This window comes from Delphinapterus leucas, chromosome 4 (genome assembly GCF_059928025.1).
Source record: "Delphinapterus leucas isolate spDelLeu-1000000601 "Yukka" chromosome 4, BTC_Dleu_Yukka2, whole genome shotgun sequence".
NCBI lineage: Eukaryota > Metazoa > Chordata > Mammalia > Artiodactyla > Monodontidae > Delphinapterus > Delphinapterus leucas.
This window is the reverse complement of record NC_143132.1, coordinates 94,823,610-94,846,372: the sequence shown is the minus strand read 5'-3', so window position 1 is coordinate 94,846,372 and position 22,763 is coordinate 94,823,610. Positions and strand designations below refer to the sequence as shown.

At 40.2% G+C, this 22,763-nt stretch overlaps 1 protein-coding gene across 27 annotated transcripts in view; it reads right to left on the bottom strand.

Moving 5' to 3' along the window:
* PLD1 (phospholipase D1) overlaps window positions 1-22,763 on the bottom strand; it is a 204,044-nt gene that overhangs the window by 95,407 nt on the left and 85,874 nt on the right. For 26 of the 27 annotated variants that reach the window (XM_089910859.1, XM_022572192.3, XM_089910869.1 and 23 more), the window contains 9 exons: window positions 22,382-22,509; window positions 18,485-18,630; window positions 18,153-18,258; window positions 16,353-16,418; window positions 12,429-12,487; window positions 11,309-11,401; window positions 5,453-5,605; window positions 2,572-2,721; window positions 1,788-1,871 (listed from right to left, as the gene is read on the bottom strand). In XM_089910859.1, the coding sequence (XP_089766985.1) occupies window positions 1,788-1,871; window positions 2,572-2,721; window positions 5,453-5,605; window positions 11,309-11,401; window positions 12,429-12,487; window positions 16,353-16,418; window positions 18,153-18,258; window positions 18,485-18,630; window positions 22,382-22,509 (985 nt within the window). The remainder of the gene's footprint in view (window positions 1-1,787; window positions 1,872-2,571; window positions 2,722-5,452; window positions 5,606-11,308; window positions 11,402-12,428; window positions 12,488-16,352; window positions 16,419-18,152; window positions 18,259-18,484; window positions 18,631-22,381; window positions 22,510-22,763) is intronic. The other variant, XM_089910854.1, reaches the window with a different exon arrangement.

Below are 22,763 nucleotides of genomic sequence, written 5' to 3'. Positions count from 1 at the left end.
CAGATTAACACAGTTTTCACTCATGTATATGATGTCTCTTGAATTAGACTGGAAACTTCTAAAGGTCATGTGCACCTTCTCACTATGCTTTTCATTCTCTCAGACCCAGATATATCAGGGTTTGATAAAGTTTCTGAATGCTCTCTTTTGCAACGTACTTGCACAACAAGTATTTTCTTCCTTGTTATGAGGGAAGTTCCTGCAAAGGTTTTATTTCAAAGAGTGTTGTAATAAGATGTTATCCTAGTGCAGTCACGAAAAAGCAATAACCTCCTGATTTATTTTCTTGCTGACAGCAGAAGAAAAAACATTCAAGGTTCCATCTCTTTATGTTTAAATAAGTCTGTATTTTAGTGTTCAGAACCTTCAAAATATATATTACTTGCTTGTGTAAAACATGAAAACGTGGGCTCAGTGGAAATGCTATTTTCAGTCTCTTTCATGTCCCTGTCAAACTTTCAGAAATACTTTTTAAAGGGACATACCTACTACATTAAGCTTGAATCTACTCTCATAAGTGTTTAGTAACTGACAGAAGAGACAAAATTTGGCAAGAATATAAAAGGCAAGATTAAGGTCCTCCATAAACATGAGAATAAGCAGGTTCTCAGACATGCTGACTATCACACACCCTATCTATTGAATCTAGATCAATCGTTCTCAACCAAGAGGGACTGTGCCCTGCCAGGGGACATGTGATGACAGCTGAAGACATTTTGGTTATCACAACTGGGAGCTTGCTACTGGCGTCTAGTGGATAAAAGCCAGGGATACTGATGGTTCTAAACATCCCACAACGTACAGAACAACACCCCCATAATAAAGAATTATCTGGCCCCAAAGGTCAATAGTGCCAATTGGGAAAGCATGCCCTAGAATTATAGATTTCCTCATCGCTGAGGCAAAACAGTAGAAGAAGATGCGTTCATATTCCTAATTACTCTCCCCTCCCTGAAAAACCTAGAATTAGGAGGAAATGAATTATGAAGGTATTTTCATAGTTCAGTACAAGAGAGCATTTGGAAGGAAACAGGATAGGGAAAAACAGGGGGCATTTCAAGCAACTAAGTTCTTAGAAGGAGAACATATTTAAGACATTTTCATTTCCTTTGTAGCAAATGTTAGCAGCTGCAATGGGTTTTAACTATCCAGGCAGATGGATAATTGGAACTAAAGTCAGACTACAAAGCCTACACCCACTCCAGGAGGAAAATTTCCCAAGAGCTAAATGAGTTTTCGGTACAAGACTTTCAGTGGCTTTAATAAACATAATAACTCTCATGGATGATTTTAAAGGGGATTAGAAAGTTGAAACATGATGCATCTCCAAAAAAGCTAACCATTACAATGGATATTTTAATAGAATAGGCAAATGGGAATATTCTAATCTCAAAGGGACAATTCAGAGGAAGCATATTCATTGGACCTCGTGACAGACATAACCAGATGAGGAAAGATACCCAGGGAAGATTATTTTCCATTACCTCTACACCTATATTTGCATTGCAAAATAACCTTTACTAAAATGAATACGGGTTATCTGCTTCCAAATGGAAAGACAAAAACAAAACTGTTCAAACTGAATATTTTAAGAATATATATGGGTGCCAGGTTTTTTGAAAAGACCTTTTAGTGGAGGCTACTACAATTAATTAGTTGAGACTTTGGCCAAACCATCTGTGAGTACTGCTGTCTTTCCTAGTGTACAATTCTACAACAGCACAACACTGTTCTATATTCCTAAACATAGAGACCTCCAAACAAACTCCCCAGGGACAAATACTAACCACCAATCTGTGATAAAAATCTCTTCTTTTGCCTCTTCCATTGCATTCGCCACATCTTCAAAATATCCTTTGGCATTAACATACCTGAAAGACAAGTTTTCTGTTTCATTTTTTTAACAAAACAAACAAACAAAAAGGCATCTATCGTATGGCAAAAGAGAAGATGGAAGCCACTGCCTAGAGTTTCTACAAAACCACCAGTTTACTTTGTATAACTGGAAACAAGGATTGAAAACACCTTCTGTCTGCTATGTAGGAAGTACAGTAAGTAGACAGAAGTAGGCAACCTGATTCTTTTCTGCTGAGAGAATAACGAATTGATTGGTCTTATCATCGTATGGGGTCAGATGAATTCTCCCATCCTGTTGAACTCACACACGGTTGTTCTTCTGAGACTGAAAGCAGACCAGCTTCTAATCCATGGGTAGAAAAGCATGCTAAGCAGGATTTCATTTAAAAGAATTACCTGGCAAGTAAAGTCTCTTTCTTAAATTATGGCTAATGACTTAAATAAACTTTCCATTTGCATCATTAAGAAAATGTATGAAATTAACTTTTAAAATCAAACTTCAAAATCTAAAGCTAGCTATCTAAAGCTCTCTGTAAAAAATCATAAAATGGAAAACTTAAGTGCTGCTCAGGTAGTCCTATAAAGAAAGTCCCTTGTTAAGTATAATGCATAATATCTTTTCACAGCTTCAAAAATTGATTCCAGGTGAATTTAGAGCACTACAATATTAAATGCTATGACTGCTGTGATAGTCTTAGAGCAAAAAGATCTTACCATTTAGCTAAAGTGTTCTCTTGGATAGCAGCATAAGACCCAAATCGATGATCTTTGAGAAAGTTGGGGCCATGTTTATGGATGAATTCTTCTATAGCCCCTCCCCACCACCGAGCATGTCTATAGCTGTTGCATTTTAAAATCAGTGTCCTTCAAAGAAAAGCAAAATGTGGAAAAGAATGGTCACTCTGTGTTCTGTCTCTTTAAACAATTTAAGAATTAAACATGTCCCATTTTGTTTTGTTACTGCAGCAAACATAAGTGGAAAATTTTAGGCAAAGAGCACCTTACCTATATCAGAAAAGTAGATTTTTAAACGTTTTTGGCAGGATTTTAAACTATATTCAACGTAGCAAAAACAAACCTTCAGGTTACTTATTCCCTCATTCACTTATGCAAACTTGTGTAAAGGCACTTAATACAGGCCTCGAGCTTGCTGTGCTGGACTGTGAGGTGGACAACGGAAGAGACATAAGGTGAGGTCCTACATTGAAGTGTTAGAGAGTTGTTGGCTCCTGTAGAGGACATTTCCCTTGGGACTGCCTGGTGTCCATTCCCTCAGCCTCCCTTCCCTACTCTGCATCCACCAAAGCCAACAAAATGGCATCTTCCAGCCCCTGATCTCAAAGATTGGTTCAGGGATGAGGACATTAGCCAATTCCACCCAACAAGTGAGAATAAATGCAAGGACTTGCTCAGAAATGCCAAGAAGAGATTCTTTCCCTTCCACTGAACTTGGTTTGCGTGTAAGAGGCAGCCATCTTGCTACCACCAGGGGACCAGCCTGAGGATGGTGCAGATCCCAGGAGACAGAGCTGAGAAAGGCCAGGAAAACGCATCTCAATGACATAGTTGGAAGCTTGGAATCAGCCATGGTTAACGTGGCTTATTAGTTACTTCTGATGTAACCCAGAATGCACTGGATTTTTCTACTGCCCATGACTAAACTATCCTAAATGGTTACAGATTTATAAGTGCTGAAAAAAAATTCAGAGTAGGAGATCATAAAAAGTTATTACATGACAAATGCCAGAAATGGTGATTACCACCAAGAGGTGGAAATAAGTTACCCAAATTTGAAGTTCAGAGCAAACAAGGTGTTGGAGCCAGCGGTCTCCCTGCCATTTAGGGAGAAACCCACCTCAGTATAAAAGCCCTGTGAGTGAGGAGGGAGAGTTTGCCTTTGAGGGGAAATGCAATGATCCTGATGAGAAGCAGGGGAGGGGCTATATTCACAGACCCCAAAATAATTATTTATAAAGATTAGGGATGTCCAAACATCCTAACATTGATGCTTGGCTTTTGTCTGGGGGGTGGCGAGGGGCAAGGTGAGACGTGGTGGTGCTGGGAGCAGTGAGGCACTCTCCATTGGCCGCCGCAGGGCTGACACCAGACTCTGCGGGCAGGTCAGGAGGCCATGGAAAGTGCCTGGGCTTGAGCCAACATGCTAGTACTACTCCAACTGAGTTGAAATGCCTCTGAAAACCAGTTATGAGAAACAGATATTGTAGAAGAGATAGTGAAAAACAGCGGTCTTATCACAGGATGTGAGCCAGAGTTAAGAAAAAAAAAAAAAACAAAACATTCCAAACATGGAGATAGGAAGAAGAAAGGTGAAGAGGAATTTAGAAATGTGTGAGATGGGATGGTGAAGAGAACCGTCTCCATAGAACTGAAAGGCTGTATTAGGGAGGGGTTACTAATAAAGGCAGAGAGATAGAAGGCCTCAGATTGCAAATGGAGGAACTTAGGCTTGTTTGATACAATGAGGAGGACCACTTACACCAGGGAGGAAGCAGATGAAACCTGGATCTGTATGGATTCATTTGGCAAGGGTGTGCAAGTGAGTGAGGGTAGGAGATGGAGGTAAGACGGCCAGTAAATAGCGACCAATGAGAATTGTGGCCTGATTTCTACAGTCCCCCAGAAAACAGGAAAGTACAGTACCAGGAGAGAGGTGGGGTTTTTTTTTGTTTGATTGTTTGTTTGTTGGCCGTGCCACGCGGCTTGTGGGATTTTAGTTCCCTGACCAGGTATTGAACCTGGGCCCTGGGCAGTGAGAGCTGAGAGCACAGAGTCCTAACCCCTGGACCACCAGGGATTCCCAGGAGGGAGGTTTATTGGCAGCACCACTACATTTCCAATAACCAATCCTGAACCTTCTATTGTCAGAGATCAGGAAGTTCAGCACATATTTTCACACACACAAACACACATGCAAACATATTACTAAGAGTAGCATATTTATATAATATATATATATTTAATGTCAGTGTGTATAAAGAGAGAAATGTATATCTATAAGTATTTATATACATGAGGCTGAACTTTACAGAGACAGATGTATATATAAAGACACGTATATTGTATAACTACAGTCTTCCAGAAACAAACATTTATCAACACACACACTCGCTAATAAAATCTATAGTAAATGTACAGTTGAGTATCCTTCAAGGTATCTTTCTTAAAATCTGTATGTAAACAGAATTTTTCTAATCAAATCACTTTTTACATGTTTTGTTAATAAAAGGATATCAATTTATAAAGTAAAATTTTACTTTTTAAAAATATGAATTATTACTCCTTATCTGTTTGGTAAATTGGTATTATTGGGTAGTCAATTTTGTTAAAATAGGCATATATTTTATTAAAACAGGCACATAGCAACACATGGGGTCATTTATTCTGACTCGTGTACATATGTAATTCACATCTTAAAAATATACAAAAAGAAAAGTCATTTCATCACTTTTGATTGAGAATGAGTTCTAAATAATAATTTTCTAACATCTAAATTATTTTACCATCTTCTTCACTTAAGGTTGGGAGAAAAACTCTGTTTTTAGAGAAATCTTTTAAAAATATTTCCAGTTTGTACCTTGAAAGATTATCAATTCGGAGTCCATATTTTGTCTCCGTCTCCTTCTTTCCCACCTTAACTCTGAATTCTTTATCTACCAGCAAGACGAAGGCAATAGCACCACTGTCTGGTTTCATATATAGTAAAAAGGAATCTTTTACTATCAACCACCTGTAAGAAGGAAATAAGTATTTTTAAAGTACTGAATTACTGAAACAAAAAGAACGAATTATTATGACACATCTGAAGTAAACACTCTAGCAGACAGTACGCATAATTTTATTTTTTACACAAGGGATCTATTTTTTAAAAAATATGAAAACACTATAAGACAAAAAAATCAATAAAAAATCTTCCTATTATGTTTTTTGAGAAGTACTGGCACCAAGCAATTCAAAACAATTCATTAGCTCTTTAAACGCTAATGGCAAATCCTGGAAGAATGCCCCTGATATGGGCAGGCAGCACTAATAGGATGCAAAGCAGGCGCCATAGTTGTTCGGAAAGTGGAATGGGTTGGTGTTTGCTAAAATAAACCACCATAAAAGAGGCCAATGAGGGGCTTCCCTGGTGGCGCAGTGGTTGAGAGTCCGCCTGCCGATGCAGGGAACACAGGCTTGTGCCCCGGTCCGGGAAGATCCCACATGCCGCGGAGTGGCTGGGCCCGTGAGCCATGGCCGCTGAGCCTGCGCGTCCGGAGCCTGTGCTCCATAACGGGAGAGGCCACAACAGTGAGAGGCCCCCGTACCGCAAAAAAAAAAAAAAAAAAAAAAGAGGCCAATGAGTCTCTGAGTAAGTAAAACCCCCCTTTCAAAAAATCCAGTAAGCATCCAATAATCTACATACTGTTGTTCATTTCAAATTATTGGTGGCTTTAACGACCATTAATAAATGATGCTCAGTGGAACATCGTCTCTCAAAAGTATATCTGCATTCAATCCAATATCTATTTAAGAGCCTCGTGATGCAAAAGTACAGTGATAAACTGGGAGTTCGGGCAGAGGCAGAAACAACACAAAGATAAATCAGACATGTTCTCAAAGGAGCTTATTAGGCTAGTGGGGCACGATGACAATTCTAGGCTGAATGGGTAGGTACTAGAGGAAAAAAGCAAAAAGTGATGTGTGTAAGGAGGGGGGGAGTCCTTAGTTCTCACTAAGAGAATGAGCTAGTGGCGTTCTCCCAAAGAGCTGGTGTCTGAGGGAGGCCAGGACAAAGCCCATCACGTAGAGCCTAAAGGGTTCAAGGTGTACATCCCGTATGGAGGGAAGTTAGCAAAGGCTCTAACGTGTGGGAATGCTGCCTGTATTGGAAGAAAGTCTGGAGAGGCCGGGGTTTCAGGAGGTGTAGTATGAGAAAACGGACAGTGAAGTTAGGTGGGGTGGGTGTGGGGAACAGGCAAAGGCCACATTGAGGAGGGTCTGAAGGCCATGTGAAGGAGGATGACTTTACATCATGGAACCAGTTTTTTCTAAACTTGCCTGATCATCAGAATCTCTTGAGATGCTTGTTAAAAAAACAGTAGATTCCTAGGCCCTACTGCAGATCCATTAAAAAGGCCGGACAATCTGTGTTTCTAAAACAACACCCAGATGCCTTTTAAATAAAGGAATCCTCCTGCCCTGGCAAGGCAATGGGACAATAAATCATGGGAACTATATTTTGGAAAGAAAGGTCTGAAGGATAAAGAAGGATGTCCTGTAGCAGGTTAGCAAGCTGCTGTAGTAATAGAGAACAGTGCTTCTCACCACTTCACTGTGAATATGCATCACCAAGGGATCCTGTTAAAATGCAGATTCTGATTCGGTAGGCCTGGGGTGGGGCCTGAGATTCTGCATTCTAACAAGACTCGAAGGGGATGCTGAGGTTAGGACCTCACCCTGCATAGTCAGGACGCAGATGACAGGCGTGACACTGACAGTGGCAAGAGCGAGAGAGAAAGGGTGGGATTGATTTGAAGTGAAAACAAATGGCAACTTTGTCAAGCTGCATCTAACATCATATTCACCTGAGACTGTATAGTGATCAAATGAATCGGTCGATAACTAAATAAAGTAACAATGGGAGTATTATATCACACACTAGGCAACGTAAAGCACATTATGAAATAGGTAAGGCCAGAACACCTGAACATAAATTGACTAATACTGTAAACGTAACATGTGAACTCAGCATTTAAAAGAAATGTATAACAAATCATTACTGAAATTGCTAACCACGTTACATTTTAGTGGCTCTCTGATTTGGGATTTAATGTAGACAAATCTACATTGATTTCCACATGGTTTCATTTAATTCATTTGTTTTTTAATATATAGGCTGTCTCCTTTCCAATAAAAGGGCATGGGATGGATTTAGGATAACATAATAAAGGATATACATATGCTATGGTTAATAAAAAGGAAAAATATCAATGTCACAGAAAGCAAATACCTAACCACAACACTAATATAATTATGGTGATGGCATGCCAATGTGGGTTTGAGCTTCCTGGCTTTTCCTTCTTTTTTTTTGTAAATTTATTTATTTATTTTTGGCTGCGTTGGGTCTTTGTTGCTGCGCACAGGCTTTCTCTAGTCATGGCGAGCAGGGGTCATTCTTCGTTGCGGTGCGTGGGCTTCTCATTGAAGTGGCTTCTCTTGTTGCAGAGCATGGGCTCTAGGTGCGCGGGCTTCAGTAGTTGTGGCTCACGGGCTCTAGAGCACAGGCTCAGTAGTTGTGGTGCACGGGCTTAGTTGCTCCGCGGCATGTGGGATCTTCCCGGACCAGGGCTCGAACCCATATCCCTGCACTGGCAGGTGGATTCTCAGCCATTCAGCCACCAGGGAAGTCCCTTCCTGGTTTTTCTTATCAAATGAATAAATTAAGGAAATAAAGAGGTCACCCACCAAAAAACTAAATTCCAAAGGAAGTTTCTCACTTGGAACCTAATAAGGCAATTGAACAATATTAATGGATAACATTCTCAATAATTTTCAGCAAATGCAGAAATTTATGTTTTATAAGAATTCTCATAACTCTGCTCAATATAAATGCCAAGGCCATGATATCACATGGTAACTTGGGCATTCTGATGGGGCTGAGTTATGAGTCCAGACATGTAGCTGCCTGTTGATAAAGAGATGGTCAAGGTTAAAAGAGAGTAGATGGATCACATATCTGGTAAAGGTCCTTCTTTAGCTACAGTCCCTTGTCCCAGCTTGACTTTCAATACAAGCTAGAGAGCAGACAGCAGGGCACAGGCCCAGAGCTCCGGTGTGCTATACTGCTGATGGGGAAGGAGCCACAGGCTTTGAAAACCACAGCTGGCAGGTTTGTCACACTGAGAAAGAAAGTCCAAGATGTGGCAGCCTGGAAATACAGAACAGTTTAGTAGTGACTGCTGGAGTTTGAAAGTTGAATGCCAAAGATACTGGTTTCCGTTTTGACAGTGATGAGTTGTTCTCTACAACAGTCATTAGATATAAGGTGAATGGATGCCTGGCCTTTATTTAAAGCTCTTCTTAATTATGCCATTCCTTAAACCTCTTCTGGTTTCTCCCCTTTCTCTCTTTTGTCAACAGATGTTTTTCTTTAACAGGAGAATATGCATCAAGAAAGGAATCCATCAAGCAGCCTTCAAGGGGTCAGTCCCTGCTGCTCAGGGACTAAGCGTCTGCCTTGAAGTCAGCCTCCCTGGGCTCCAATTCCGGTTTTGCCACTTGTGCACTTCTGTGAACTTGGGTAACTGAGCCTGAGGTCTAAATCCATAAAATGAGGATAACAATAATGCCCAGCTCATAAGTGTTTGTGAGGAATCACTGAGATGATTCATGGACATTGCTTAACACAATGCCTGGCACCAATATACGTGAGCTTTTATGAGTACTCTTGTTCTAAACAAGGTGAGATTATGGTCTGTTCTAACAAGATGTGACCGCCTGTGCTACTACTTGCCGTGTCATTAAGATACAGAGAGACCCACATGAGCCAGACATCACCTTCTCAGCCTCGTCTCCTCCCCTTCACTCCCACCATGGTGGTTGCACTGGTCCTGAGACTTGCTAAACTTGTTCTTTGGGCTTCCACGTTTGCTATTCCTCACCCAGAAATTATTTCTTCCAGATCCTCCCATGGGCAGTCCCTTCCTATCTATCAACCTTTGGTTTAAACATTCCTCCACAGGGAGGCTTTCCCGGGCTCCCATCCCACCCACTACTCCATCCTGTTTAGCTTCTTCATAGCACTTATCACTATCTGGAACTATTTATGTCTGCTTGTTTATTGTCTCTCCTCCACTAGAAAATGAGAGTCTTGTGAGCAGGGAATGTGTGTCACGTCCACTGGTATCTTCCCAGGGCCGAGAGCAAGTCTTCAGGCAAAGCAATCCTTTTGCCTAAATAATGGTTGTACAAATGGGCCCCAGAGAGTAAATGAAATCATTTAGACACTGTCACTGTCTAAAAATTGTAATTCTTGGTATAGCTCACAGTTCAGTAAAGTAAATGCTAAATGTGTTAAAAACTATCTCTTTAAGACATTATTTGAGATAAGAAGCATCATCTAGTCCATCAATAGGATGTGCTGTTTAAGTAGATGTTTTAAATTGTGGGAAGAAATGTTTGCTGTGTTTGCCATTTTTTTTTTTCTTTCTACTTGTGCCTGAGACAAGGTCATTATGAGACTTGACTGAAAGTTCGATTGCCTTGTTTGCCTTATGGCAATTTGTCAATATAGAATACATAAGGCAATCAGAATGGTTTTTTATGGATACAAAAATAACAAAAAGAGTTATGACCGAGTGTTGTCCTTAAAAGTACACTCCCGTTTAGACAACAATAGCCTTCTAGTGTGGGAAATTTTCAAAACAAATTTTGTCAGCTATATCTTATCATCTTTATTTGGTACTGACATTTTATACCCCACGAATGTGACTCAGGAAATACTTATTCATATGGAACCAAGGCTTCAAGCTTCATGGAAAGATTTATACAATTTAAAATGATGACACATTTCATTCCTGGGAGGATCATATCTTTTTAGATTGTCCTGGTTGAAGACTGATATAATCCAGACTTTAAAAGTCGGGGAGGTGTATTTCCTTTATATAACAAAGTCTTCCCCACCCCATCTTTTGGGGCTGCCCCTTCTCATAGAGGTTAAACTCAAACATCAGTTCCTTGGCTCCCAGAGCTAAAGTCGCCATCTGCAGTCCTCAAGTCCCTCATTATCCCATTGCCTTCTTTTTCCTTCAAAGCTCTGATCACCACTTGCGTTGATGTCGTTCACATTGCTTGTCAGCTTCTCCACTGCCTGAGTTCCCCTCCAATAGGGCTCTGTGAAGGCAGGGACCTCGTCTTGTTCACCACTGTTCTCACAGCGGCTAGAATACAGCCTGGCAAACGTTAGGCACTCAATAAATGACAAAAGGGACCAGATCAAGGCTTCCATTTCTTTTTTTTTTTTCTTTCCGGTACGCGGGCCTCTCACTGTTGTGGCCTCTCCCGTTGCGGAGCACAGGCTCCGGACGCGCAGGCTCAGCGGCCATGGCTCACAGGCCCAGCCGCTCCGCGGCATGTGGGATCCTCCCGGACCGGGACACGAACCTGTGTCCCCTGCATCGGCAGGCAGACTCTCAACCACTGCGCCACCAGGGAAGCCCAGGCAGAGCAATTTTTGAATCCTATGGCCCACTAGGTCTTTACGTATACAATTGGCACACTCTGCTTACAAGTCCAAGTTTGAGTAGAATGTTTAAATAGAGCTGAAACCTGGAACTTAATTTAAAATTTGCTCTGCCATGACTTTCAAAGATTTACCACTGAAAACTAGTATATAAAAACTCCCCAAATACTCAGTTTATTAAAACAAACACACAAGACTCTCAAGTCCTACCTTTTGGACCACCGGTAGCAGGCCCTTCCCTGACCACAGCAGTTCAAGCCTGGTATTCTGTGTCCACCGGATCTTTTCATTATCATACCTTCTCTGAAAGAGACATCAAGTTAACCCATCATCTTCAAGCTTCCAGCTCACACTTAGCTGATACAGCCTCACAACTTAGGACTAAATATACCGTTTCATTCTCCCGTGTCTTTCCTCCCCATTTTTTCCCCTTTCACTGTCAAATAGCTCAATGCTATGTTTACTAGGCTGAGTACTCCAGCAGCTAATCTTTTAAAGTACTCCGGTCAGATGCAGGCCTGTTGGCACTGGGGGCAGCATAATTCTGTTACACACACTGCAGGACCGTGAGCATTCCAGCTTCTGGCTCTAAATGCTGAGCGTTCCCTCCAGTCACTGTGACAGCCTGAAAAAGACCCCACACGTTGCTAAATGCCTGCGCGGGGAAGGTTCAGCTGCTGTTGAGGCCACTGGAGGTGCTCACCCACAGATTCCACAGATATATTTCTGCATCCCTTCACCTACACTTCTGGTACAAAGCCATGCCAAAGAAGCAGAGCAAAGCTATTATCGATACTTTGGAAGAAAAAATATCCTGGTTTTGAAAGATGTGAAAAGAAAGAATAATAATAATGGCTAAACAAACAAAAGTTAAAACAGCTGCTATCAATGCTCTTTACTACAAAAGTTAAGCTCTTTGTAATGTCAGGCTCTCATATTATGAAGGAAAATAATCATTAAGTAAATTTCAATCCTGTTACTTGGCATACATTTTATACAGTATTATTTTTAGTATAAGTGATTAAAAGAAGGGATCTTGTATATTTGATTTTTAAGGCATTCTCCCACACATCATATTTGCTACCTCTGTTAAACACCCCTACTGTGGGGTTAGAGGAGGAGAGTGGAGCAGTTGACACCCTTGTTTAAAGTAGCAAGATACGCTGTTTTGTATAAATAGGTCCCTCAGTTGCTCTAACTCTGTTGGGAAGAAAAGCAGCTATCAGTGAAGCCAGGTGAGCTCTATCACCTTGGCAAATGTTAAAAAATCAAGTGTTAACGCTCATCAACTTTTCGCACTTCTCCTTAGAGATCCGACACTGGAACTTACATGCCCTTTGGTCCCAAATCATGGATGAAGGACAGCTGGCTTATATCAAGGAATTCTGTCTGAAAAGAGGCCAAAAATCCAAACTTTAGAAAGCAAAAAAAAGAGGGGGGGAAATTTATGCATTCAGAAAGATATTATTAGGTACCTTCATGTATAAACACATCTGGGGTACTCTACAGATGACACAGACCAACAACAATGGTATTGCCCTGAAAGAGTATATTTTAGAAGCATATACACAATTAATACAATCAAGAAAGTGATGTGTGCTCTAAGATGAAGAGACAAATGCTCAAGAAGGTCATGGAGAGATCTGCCAATGGCAGTAGACCATGGCAGTAACAGCCTTAACAGAAAATCAAAGACGAAAAAGATACACTCCTGGCATTAGGAGGCAAAGGGGAGACCAGACATGGAAAATACTCCACATCAACCAAGTTCTATGGGAAGAACCGTAACAGTTACATGGAAAAGTAGTTATAAAGTTATAGAGTTATAGGGAGAGGGTGACCACTTCCTAGCTATTGTGACATCACAGAGGAAACGGCACTTGATCTGGGCTTGTAAATGGGATTAATAAAATGAAACATAACAATTTTCCTTTGAAGTTTTGTATACGTGATTGGGACTCTCTAATATTAACCTTTTAAGAAAAATTACACACCTCTCAAAGCTGTCAGTACGTGTGAAGTCCAATTAAATGCTTAGTTTTCTTTCTTAGGGTTATTTGAAGAAGTCTTTGAAATTCAAAAGGATTTAAATATCTTTAAAAACCCCAAATCAAACATATCCTCACATAGTACTTTTTATAAGGATTTTGAAAAAGTCAAGGTCTTTACATTTTATTTCTTATATAAAACGTGGTAATTCGGTACCACACATTTTCAAAATCTGATTTGTGGAACTGCTTTCTAATCAGAAAATATAGAAATACATAGGTTATTAGAAGTGATACCACAGACTTTAAGCCACAGAATCCAAAATGTCTCAAGATCCTAAGCCATAAGTTCTCATTTTATCTCTAAGGAGCAGAGAGAAAAATACTAGCCCTAGTTTACACTGGAAGAAACTACTACAGAGGTGTAACTAAATTATGCAAAGTCAGAGACTAGTTGAATGGAAGAATAGGAAATGAAAAGCAAACATCAGGGAAACCACTTATCTATTACCTGGATATTTTCTTACGCACATAGCTCTTATCAAACAGTTGACAACAGAAATATTCCTTGAACTAATTCAGAAACGATAACTTCAGAACATCATACCAAAATTGCTAAATGTAAAGAATTTCATCTAAATAAAAAGGTACACATTAGCAATGCAGAAAATTTAAAGTTGTGTATTAAGATAAAATTTAAATTTATCCTAATGGTTTACTAAAGAGAAATTTGGAGGAAGAACTAGTCCTATTACAGAGAAAAAAAATATTTGGCAATAAATGTTCTAATACAGACTTATGGATTTGAAAAAAAATGTGGCAAAGCCAATTTAGAAGCAATCCTAAATAATACAATTTGAAATATAATATTGCATTGTCCAAACTTCTCCATGCATCTTCAGGGATAAGAATTCCATTCTCCATTTGGGCAGGTGATTCTCAGGAATAAGAATTTAAAGATCAATTTAGCCTGACAATAATCCATAGGGCTTATTGATCTCTGAATAATGTACTAATCAATATCTTTTTTCTTTCCAATGGAACTGGTGAAAAGCACATTTAAATGTTAGGGAAACAGGGAAGCAAAGGGTTTCCATGCCAAAGGGACAAGCAACAAACCTGAGGGGTAATAACGGACCCTAGAAATTACTAGGGGCTCGTTTTACACTTATAAAAATATAAGTTAATTATATGTAATTACATTAAAATAACTTTTAATATGTTTTTTGCAGACAGAAGTTTTAATATGTCTCACAATTATCAAAGGAGACACACAGATGCCAATCTAATTTCTCAAATATGAGACAGAGGCCTGCAAATCTAGTCTCTGGGACAAATTATAATTAGTGTGAGAGGAAAATAACGTTAGAAAATTAAGACAGATCAAATTGTATCCCATGCTTGAAGTATTTTGGAGAATTCCACTGTTAGGGAGAATAATCTAAGTAGCCACCAAAAAAGAGGGATTCCCTGGCAGTACAGTGGTTAGGACTCAGTGCTTTCACTGCCGTGGCCCCTGGTTCAATCCCTGGTCAGGGAACTAAGATCCTGCAAGCTGCCCAGTGTGGCAAAAAATAAAATAAAAAATAAGAAGTAACATATATATTCAGTCAGTTTAAACCAGGTTTTCCCTTCCAAAGGAAATGTTTAGAAGACACTCTGGAATATCTAAATACAATATGGTTCAACTTTTAAAAGATTTTTATAATTGGAAAAGAAATTAAAATGAACATTTTGAAAAAATGTAAACATTTAAAAATCAACATTAGACACCAAAATATAGAAAGGCACTCAGAAAAAGAGACTAAACTCAGCAAGTACTCTTCGAGGGCCAAAAGAAATATTAAAGCCAAGTCACAGGCAGGCAGGAAAGTAAAACAAATGGAAAATTATTGCATGCTGGTACTAGCACGCATTTAAATAATTCTCTATCAAAGAAAACAGCATGTCTGATTTCAGAGAATACGACAGGAAGCAGCATTTTTAGTAATAATAGAAGTAATATCCTTATTCGTTATGTTCTTTCAAAGATGCACATTCCTGAGTCCTAGAAAGGAAGAAATCCTTCCCATCAGCCTTCTCTTGAGGTTCTCTGGTTGGATCCTAATTGCTGGTTTCCCTGGGAAAACGCTTCTCCAGGATTATGAAACCACAGAAGGTCCTTTAAGTCAATGGAACATCACAGTGCAAGTTGCTGCAGAAGGTGGGCTGTGGCCCGGCCCCAGGTCATTTGTGTGTAAAGGGGACCAGCTAGGTGCATGCCCAGCATCCATTAACACATAGTCAGGCAGCAATAGGGCAGCGAGGCACCAAAAAACTCCCAAGAGTCAAGGCACTCTTGCTTCCTCTCCTAAATACTGTAGGCTTCCCTCTTTCTGTTCATGTGTGCATGCCATTCTCTAAACTAGAGGCCGAATCATAACTGCAGCTACTCTGAAGTTCTGCACACATACCATACACACATATTCAACCTCCACAGCAATGTGGTTGATACATACACAGGCACAGAATATAATAATGCAGTGCCCTCTCAGTTATCTGAACCTTTGGATAATTGAAGGCTAACCCTTTAACACCACCACCACCACACCCCTACCCCTGCCCCAGGCCTCAAGGGCCCCTAAGAAGGTGGAGCTCATTGTTTTCTGATGCCTTCTGTAAAGCCCACTTCCTCCTGCTTGCCAGCCACGTGCCTCCCAAACTTAAGTCTGTGCAGCTGCTTCCAAGCCTCACCACCTCTCCTCTCTTTTCTCTGAATGCTCTAGAGCTTTATCTCTCCTTAGCTTTTCCCATGCTTCTCACTTACTCGTGAAAAGACAAGCCTTTTACGGGCATCACAGGCCAATCAGATGGCAATCACAGTATGCTCTGTATAATCTTTGGGTATTCCACTCTGCTCAACTGTTTTCATCACCTACTACTCAATGTTTTTTCTTCAGCATTAGAAATGCTTTTCGGCATTATTCTGGAAGCCTGAGGAGAGAAGGAGGTTGATTTCTAGATAATCTAGCCTGTAGTAGCATTTTCAAGTTCATTTAAATCTGTTGTGATAGACATATTAATTAAGTTATATTTGATATTTTAAAAACAGCATCCTCATATACTGGATCCTTGCTGACAAATCAATTTTGGATTCATTTCATTTAGTTTAACCCAAGGAATAATGCAGAAGTGAATACAAGCACTTGTGTTAATAAAATGATCCAAAATTTAGCTTTACAGTTTTATAAATTATTTCAAAATTTAAATCACTGAATAGTACTTACTGTTGCATGATAGTTTCTATACATGGGCATTTTTAGTAATTTTGTCAAGTAATCCTCTAGTTGTTTCTGTAATGCAAATATTTTACATTAGAGATATCAGCATACTTAGGGGAAAATGTAAACAGTGACAAATGACATGACTGTTCCATCTTAACTTCTGTAAGTTATTTAATTATTTATTAATGTTTTAATTGGACAAGGAACCCTGAATACATCCCTCTCAGAATATAAAAGTTTCAGATTACAAAACAGAACTGACATTTATGTGTTGATTTTCTGGTAAAAAGTGAATTAATCTTCTGCCCTATGCAGCACTATATCACTGAATCAGTGTGGGCAGAAGTGTCCCCCGTCTTGAGGTTTCTGTTCTACTGTTGTACGTGTCTGTACTTTGTCCTACTCTTCTGAGACTCTAACTGTCCCATCTATAGTTTGGGAATGATATTTACATATATTTAGAACAAGCCACTGCAAATTCTTTTTTAAATTTTTACTTATTTATTTTAATTGAAGTACAGTCGATTCACAATACTGTGTTAGTTTCAGGTGTACAGCAAAGTGATTCAGTTATACACACACACATACATATCTATTTTTCTCAGATTCTTTTCCCTTATAGGTTATTATAAAATATTGAGTATAGTTCCCTGTGCTATACAGTAGGTTTTTGTTGGTTATCTATTTTATATATCGTAGTGTATATACGTTAATATACAAACTCTTAATTTATCCCTCCCCCCCACTTTTCCCCTTGGTAACCATAAATCTGTTTTCTATGTCTGTGAGTCTATTTCTGTTTTGTATATAAGTTCATCTGTATCTATTTTTTAGATTCCACATATAAGCAATATTACATGATATTTTTCTTTCTCTGGCTTACTTTGCTTAATATGATATCTCTAAGTCCATCCATGTTGTTTCAAATGGCATTATTTCATTCTTTTTTTAAGGCTGAGTAATATTCCATAGTATGTATATAACACATCTTTATCCATTCATCTGTCGATGGACATTTAGGTTGCTTCCATGTCTTAGCTACTGTAAATAATGCTACAATGAACACTGGGGTGCATGTATCTTTTCGAATTATGGTTTTCTCTTGTTATATGCCCAGGAGTGGGATTGCAGGGTCATATGGTAGCTCTATTTTTAGATTTTTTTAAGGAACCTCCATATTGTCCATAGTGCCCATAGAAGCCACTACAAATTCTGAAGCAAATATATGGAAATAGATTATTTTAAAAGAGTAGATCTCAGGGCTTCCCTGGTGGCGCAGTGGTTGAGAGTCCGCCTGCTGATGCAGGGGACACGGGTTTGTACCCCGGTCCGGGAAGATCTCACATGCCGTGGAGCGGCTGGGCCCGTGAGCCATGGCCGCTGAGCCTGCGCGTCCGGAGCCTGTGCTCGGCAACAGGAGAGGCCACAACAGTGAGAGGCCCGTGTACCGCAAAAAAAAAAAAAAAAAAAAAAAAAGAGTAGCTCTCAAAGCCCTCAATGATGAGCTCAATCTTGCCTCACAATGAACCCCAAAAGGTTTCTGAGGGGTAGGAAGCTTCCACATAAAGTCACTCCTGACATAGAACATTCTTCCTCTTCTGGGAAAATGCAACCTCCCCAGGGCCAGAGTGGCTTGGGGAAGAAGGGTTACCTAACTAGTTCCAGAAATGCTAAACCAGCCTGGGTGATGGATCAGCAGGTGAGAGAAGTTGCATCCAGGCCCACCTCACCCCTCAGTAGATGCCATGTTTCTACAGCACTGCAGAAGTATGTTCAGAACAACAGAAGAGCGAAAGGACTCACCCTTCTACCAAAGAACTGTTCTTCTTGGATCATGTTTTCAGATGAACGGGGCAAACTTGGCATCTCTCGAGGCTCTTCTTTGACATTCTGTCTTCTAAATGTGTGTCTAAAACACAGAGACACACACACACACAATGCAAACATTTATCAGATTATTCTTTAAACCATGACTGTCACAGCATCTTTCAGGAGATAGCTTATTTTTAGAAGAGCCTATTTGATAAAAAAATATCCACCAACAATGGACCAATTAACCAATAACATGAATAAAATATTCTTTCAATCCAACTTGTATACTGGGACAACTTTATAATTAATTCTGGGACAGTTACCTTCTGGTGGGAATGGGGATTCGGATAAAGGCTTTGTACTTGAGCAGCTCTCTGTGAAATTCTTGGAAGTGCTTGAACTTCCTCTTAACTTGCCATTTAAATTCCCCATGTGTTAATTCAATAGTGTAAAGATTGATGCTTGGTACCTATAGCGATAAATAAAAATGGTTAATAGTTTAGATAACAACAAAAATTCCAAAATCTCTCAATGAACAATAGCTAAGTAATAAGTAACATGGATGTATCTTTAAATACAGCCTACTTATTCTGTGTAAGTACTGAAGCAAAAAGTTTTCCAAAACGACTGATGACAGAAGTAATATGCTCTTAAATATTCATCTTATGATATACATAAGACAAACTCTGAGTCACACCAAAGGCAAACCCCCATCAGTCCTATTGTTTCATATACACAGACACACACATCCACCCTTGAAACAAGAAACCAGGTAAAAGAGACAATGAGTGAAAGCCCTAATCAGCCATCGGGGGATTGTCCAAAAGTACAAGCAGTGAACAGACAGTGGAGGGGGTGAGAGGGAAGCTGGAGGAAATGACTTCCATTGTCATCCTTAGCCCACTTCAGCTCTTCACAAAAGACACTAATGCACTCTCCTGAAATGCCTTGCAAGGTCCATCCTCGTCTATAACGTCTCCCTGTCCTGAAGCAACACCAGTGACTAGGAAGGTACAGGATGATTAGAGGGAAAAAAGCAAAAGATCTTCCTACACACAAAATATTCCCCAACTACTTAACTAGAATGAATTTCCACTTAAAATTTTTAAAATATTTCTTACTAAAACGCAAATATATCTTAGTGACTAGTGAATTATTTCAATCAGAAGAGCTAACAGACCTGGGGGATACAAGTTTTGATTTTGTGGAAAGTGTCAGGAGATGGAGGGATATTTATAAAGCACAGGAGATTGTGGAGAAATTCCCATGGTGTGTGGAGGATAGGGGAGGGTAGTGGACACTGGACCACCTAGAGGGCACTGGCCCCTGCTGGGAGATTGAGGTGCCACAGGTATTGATAAGTGTTGGGGGTGAAAGAAAGTAAATGTCTCCTACTTTACTAGCTTATCCAGGCTTTCGTGTCAGCAACCCCACGGGTGATTCCCGGGCTGCTGCCAATCATTATTGATGTTTGGTATATTTTGCAAACTTCTAAAGCATGGACCACGCTGTGTAGATGTAGTATATAAAAATGAGCACGAGAACCAATGTAACTTGTACTCTTAAGCCTGGAATCCAAACATATCGCTGGTAAATATTCAAATCCAGCTCTTGCTTTGCCTCTAGTTGGGATCCATGACAGTTACTATAACCAGAAGTCGAAAAAACCCAGTTCTGGGGTCTAATATTATATGCTGTCTTTCACCTTGGCCAACATTACAGGCATCATCCTGCATCATGTTTCAGAGAGAAGGTTGCTGAACTCAGAGTGGTCAGAAACTCTGCATTCAAGTGAAAAATGCTCAGTTTAAGACAAGCCAAATAAATAAGAAAAATTATACAAGTTAAACAAGCTGCCCCATACCCTAGGATTATATTCCCAATCTAAGAAAACTGAATACTTAAAAAAACATTGCAAGTGCCAAGTTTTATCCTTCACACATAAACCCAGAATTCTGGACACTAAACTTCTTAGCAATTCTAAGGCAGTGTGGGGCAATGGAAACAGCCTGTCCCATCCTTTTTGAAGATTTTAAAGGCTTGAAACACTGTAGTGCAGCCTACCAGCTATGAAGCCTTAGCCAAGCATCACTTCTGTCAGATAATATCCCAGCAGAATTATTGGAATTTTTTGGAACTGGAATAGTGTGAGAAGTTTTAATAAAGGGACTGCCCATGAAGGTGTGATAAGAGTAAGGAAACCACAACGTGAGGACAGTTACCTGGGACTCAGGAAGGCATCTCCAGTTCCAAAGGGACAAGAGGCAAGACCAGGTGCTGGAGTAGGAAGGAGAGAGCCATGTAAAGAGGCTGCCTTGCGGGGAGGATGCCTTTGGTCAAGGGACACAGCCAGGCCAGGGTGGCCCCAGTCTCGGCTCTCCACTGCCTGAACCCTGCCAGAAGACAAAGGCAAGGAAGCCTTGCGGGGGGCAGAGCACAGGGTGGAGAAGGGTGGGAGGAGGAGTGGGAGGGGCAAGTGGGAGATCTCCTGCTGGGGAGGCGGGGCAACGTATGTCCCTCAGGGTTGTCATGAGAGTGAAAAGAGAAATGCCTAACCATGAGCCGGCACACAGAATGCATTCAGTCATTAGAAAAGTGTCATTCTTATTTACCTGGAATCACATTCAAACTGCATGAATTTAGTTCATATTTCTTAGTAAACTAAACACTAAGTAGGATAAGGAAGCTCCTTAGCTTTCCTACACAGACTAAGATTTAAAACAGAACTTGAAATTAATATAATATTGTAAATCAACTATACTTTAAAAATTAGGATCCAAAGGAAAAATTTTAATATATATAAAAAAAGAACAGAACTAAACTCACTTGACCAACAGAAGAGTATGAGCAAAGAGAAGTCCCTGGTTTGGTGGCTTAAATATTTATCTTCATAAATAACATTAGCAGATACCTAGTAATAATACTAATACATAGTATTATACGGTACAGACTTGTATAATACAATATATAATATTCTTATATTATACTATGTATTATTATTATTAAATCCTCATAACAAACCTGAAAGGTGTGTCCTATGATACCTATTATTCAGATGAGGAAACTGAGAAACAGAGAGTTTAAGTAAATGGCTGAGGGTCACAATGCCAAGACAGGAATTAAACCATGTGGTCTGGCTCTGGAGTCTGTGCATTTAACCTCCACATGTTATCACCTCTCAATCTAAATGCTGGTAGGCGAAATAAGAAGGCAAAGGTCATTTTAGAGACATTTCTTGGTAGGTTGTGTTCAGTGGTGTATCAGGGAGATATGGACCCAACTCACAGGAAGAGCCTGAAGGAAAGCTGAATACCGAGGTGGCTGTAAACTAGGAGTCGGGACATGCACAGGTAGGTCAGGACAGAGCGCGAGGCAAAATCATTAGGAAGCGGGCAGCACGTGCCATCCTCCAGAGCCTGCCCCCGGCGGAAAGATTATTCTACACCTCCCCGGAGGCAGGAGCCAATGGCTGCCTTACTCTGCCAGGGCCAGAGCTTAACTCGAACGGACAAAGGCCACCAGCCTGCATCAATGTTCTCTACCCTCAGACTTGACAAGTGTGAAATCCAGTCAGTAACAGAGCAAACGCAGCTACCCTAACAGCTTCTCCTAGTCCAACCCCCTTCAAAAGAATGCAGGTTTGCTTGATGAAAACTCTACTCCCAATGCCTTTCCAGAGCTTAAAGAGAAAACGTGAGTGAAGCTTAAGGGATGGTGTTAGGAACAAGTCAGAAGGGCAGGGTATGCCAGCAGAATTCTCTCAGCAGCACTTCTGGGCAATGGCACTGGCCAGTGCAGCCTCCTGGCTTTGTTTCTTTCAAGAGCCTTGTAGTATCATTATTTTCTTGCTGAACAAGCATTAGGAAAGCTAAACTTTTCCTTGGCTTATATCTGGCATTCTAGGTGTTAGAGCAATGCCTCACGAGTCCACATGGAACAGAAAACTGGGGAGAGGCCCTTCGCAATTTATTAAACTTATAATCTGCCTTAAGTGCCTTTTTAAAAAAGCATTTTCCAGAATGGGGAAACAGATGAATAAGAATAAAGACTAAATGAGAAGGATGCAAAAACTTGAGAGGTGATGAGCACTCAGAAGTGATGAACAAAAACACAAACCGAAAGTTAAAAGCATAGTCATAGCTAGGAGGAAGGAAACTGCAAGGCAATGTGTTACATCGTATATATTGACGGATACAAGTTGAGTCTATAAATGCTCTGACCCTTTTTGTAGATGTTAAGCGCTCCACTTCCAGAACTTGAACTTTTATTGGACAGCCGGAGAGATACGTCTGTGTATTAGGCTCCTTAAATCCTTGAGTCTTATAAATAGCAGAGAAAGGGATATACACTAAAAAATAAATAAGTAAACAAAGTTATTGCAAGAATACAATGATATTAGCATAACTTGCTTTTTACAGGCATCTTTTTCTTTTTGTTTTTGTTTTTTTTTTTGCGGTACGCGGGCCTCTCTCACTGTTGTGGCCTCTCCCGTTGCGGAGCACAGGCTCCGGACGCGCAAGCTCAGCGGCTATGGCTCACGGGCCCAGCCGCTCCGCGGCATGTGGGATCTTCCCGGACCGGGGCACGAACCCGCGTCCCCTG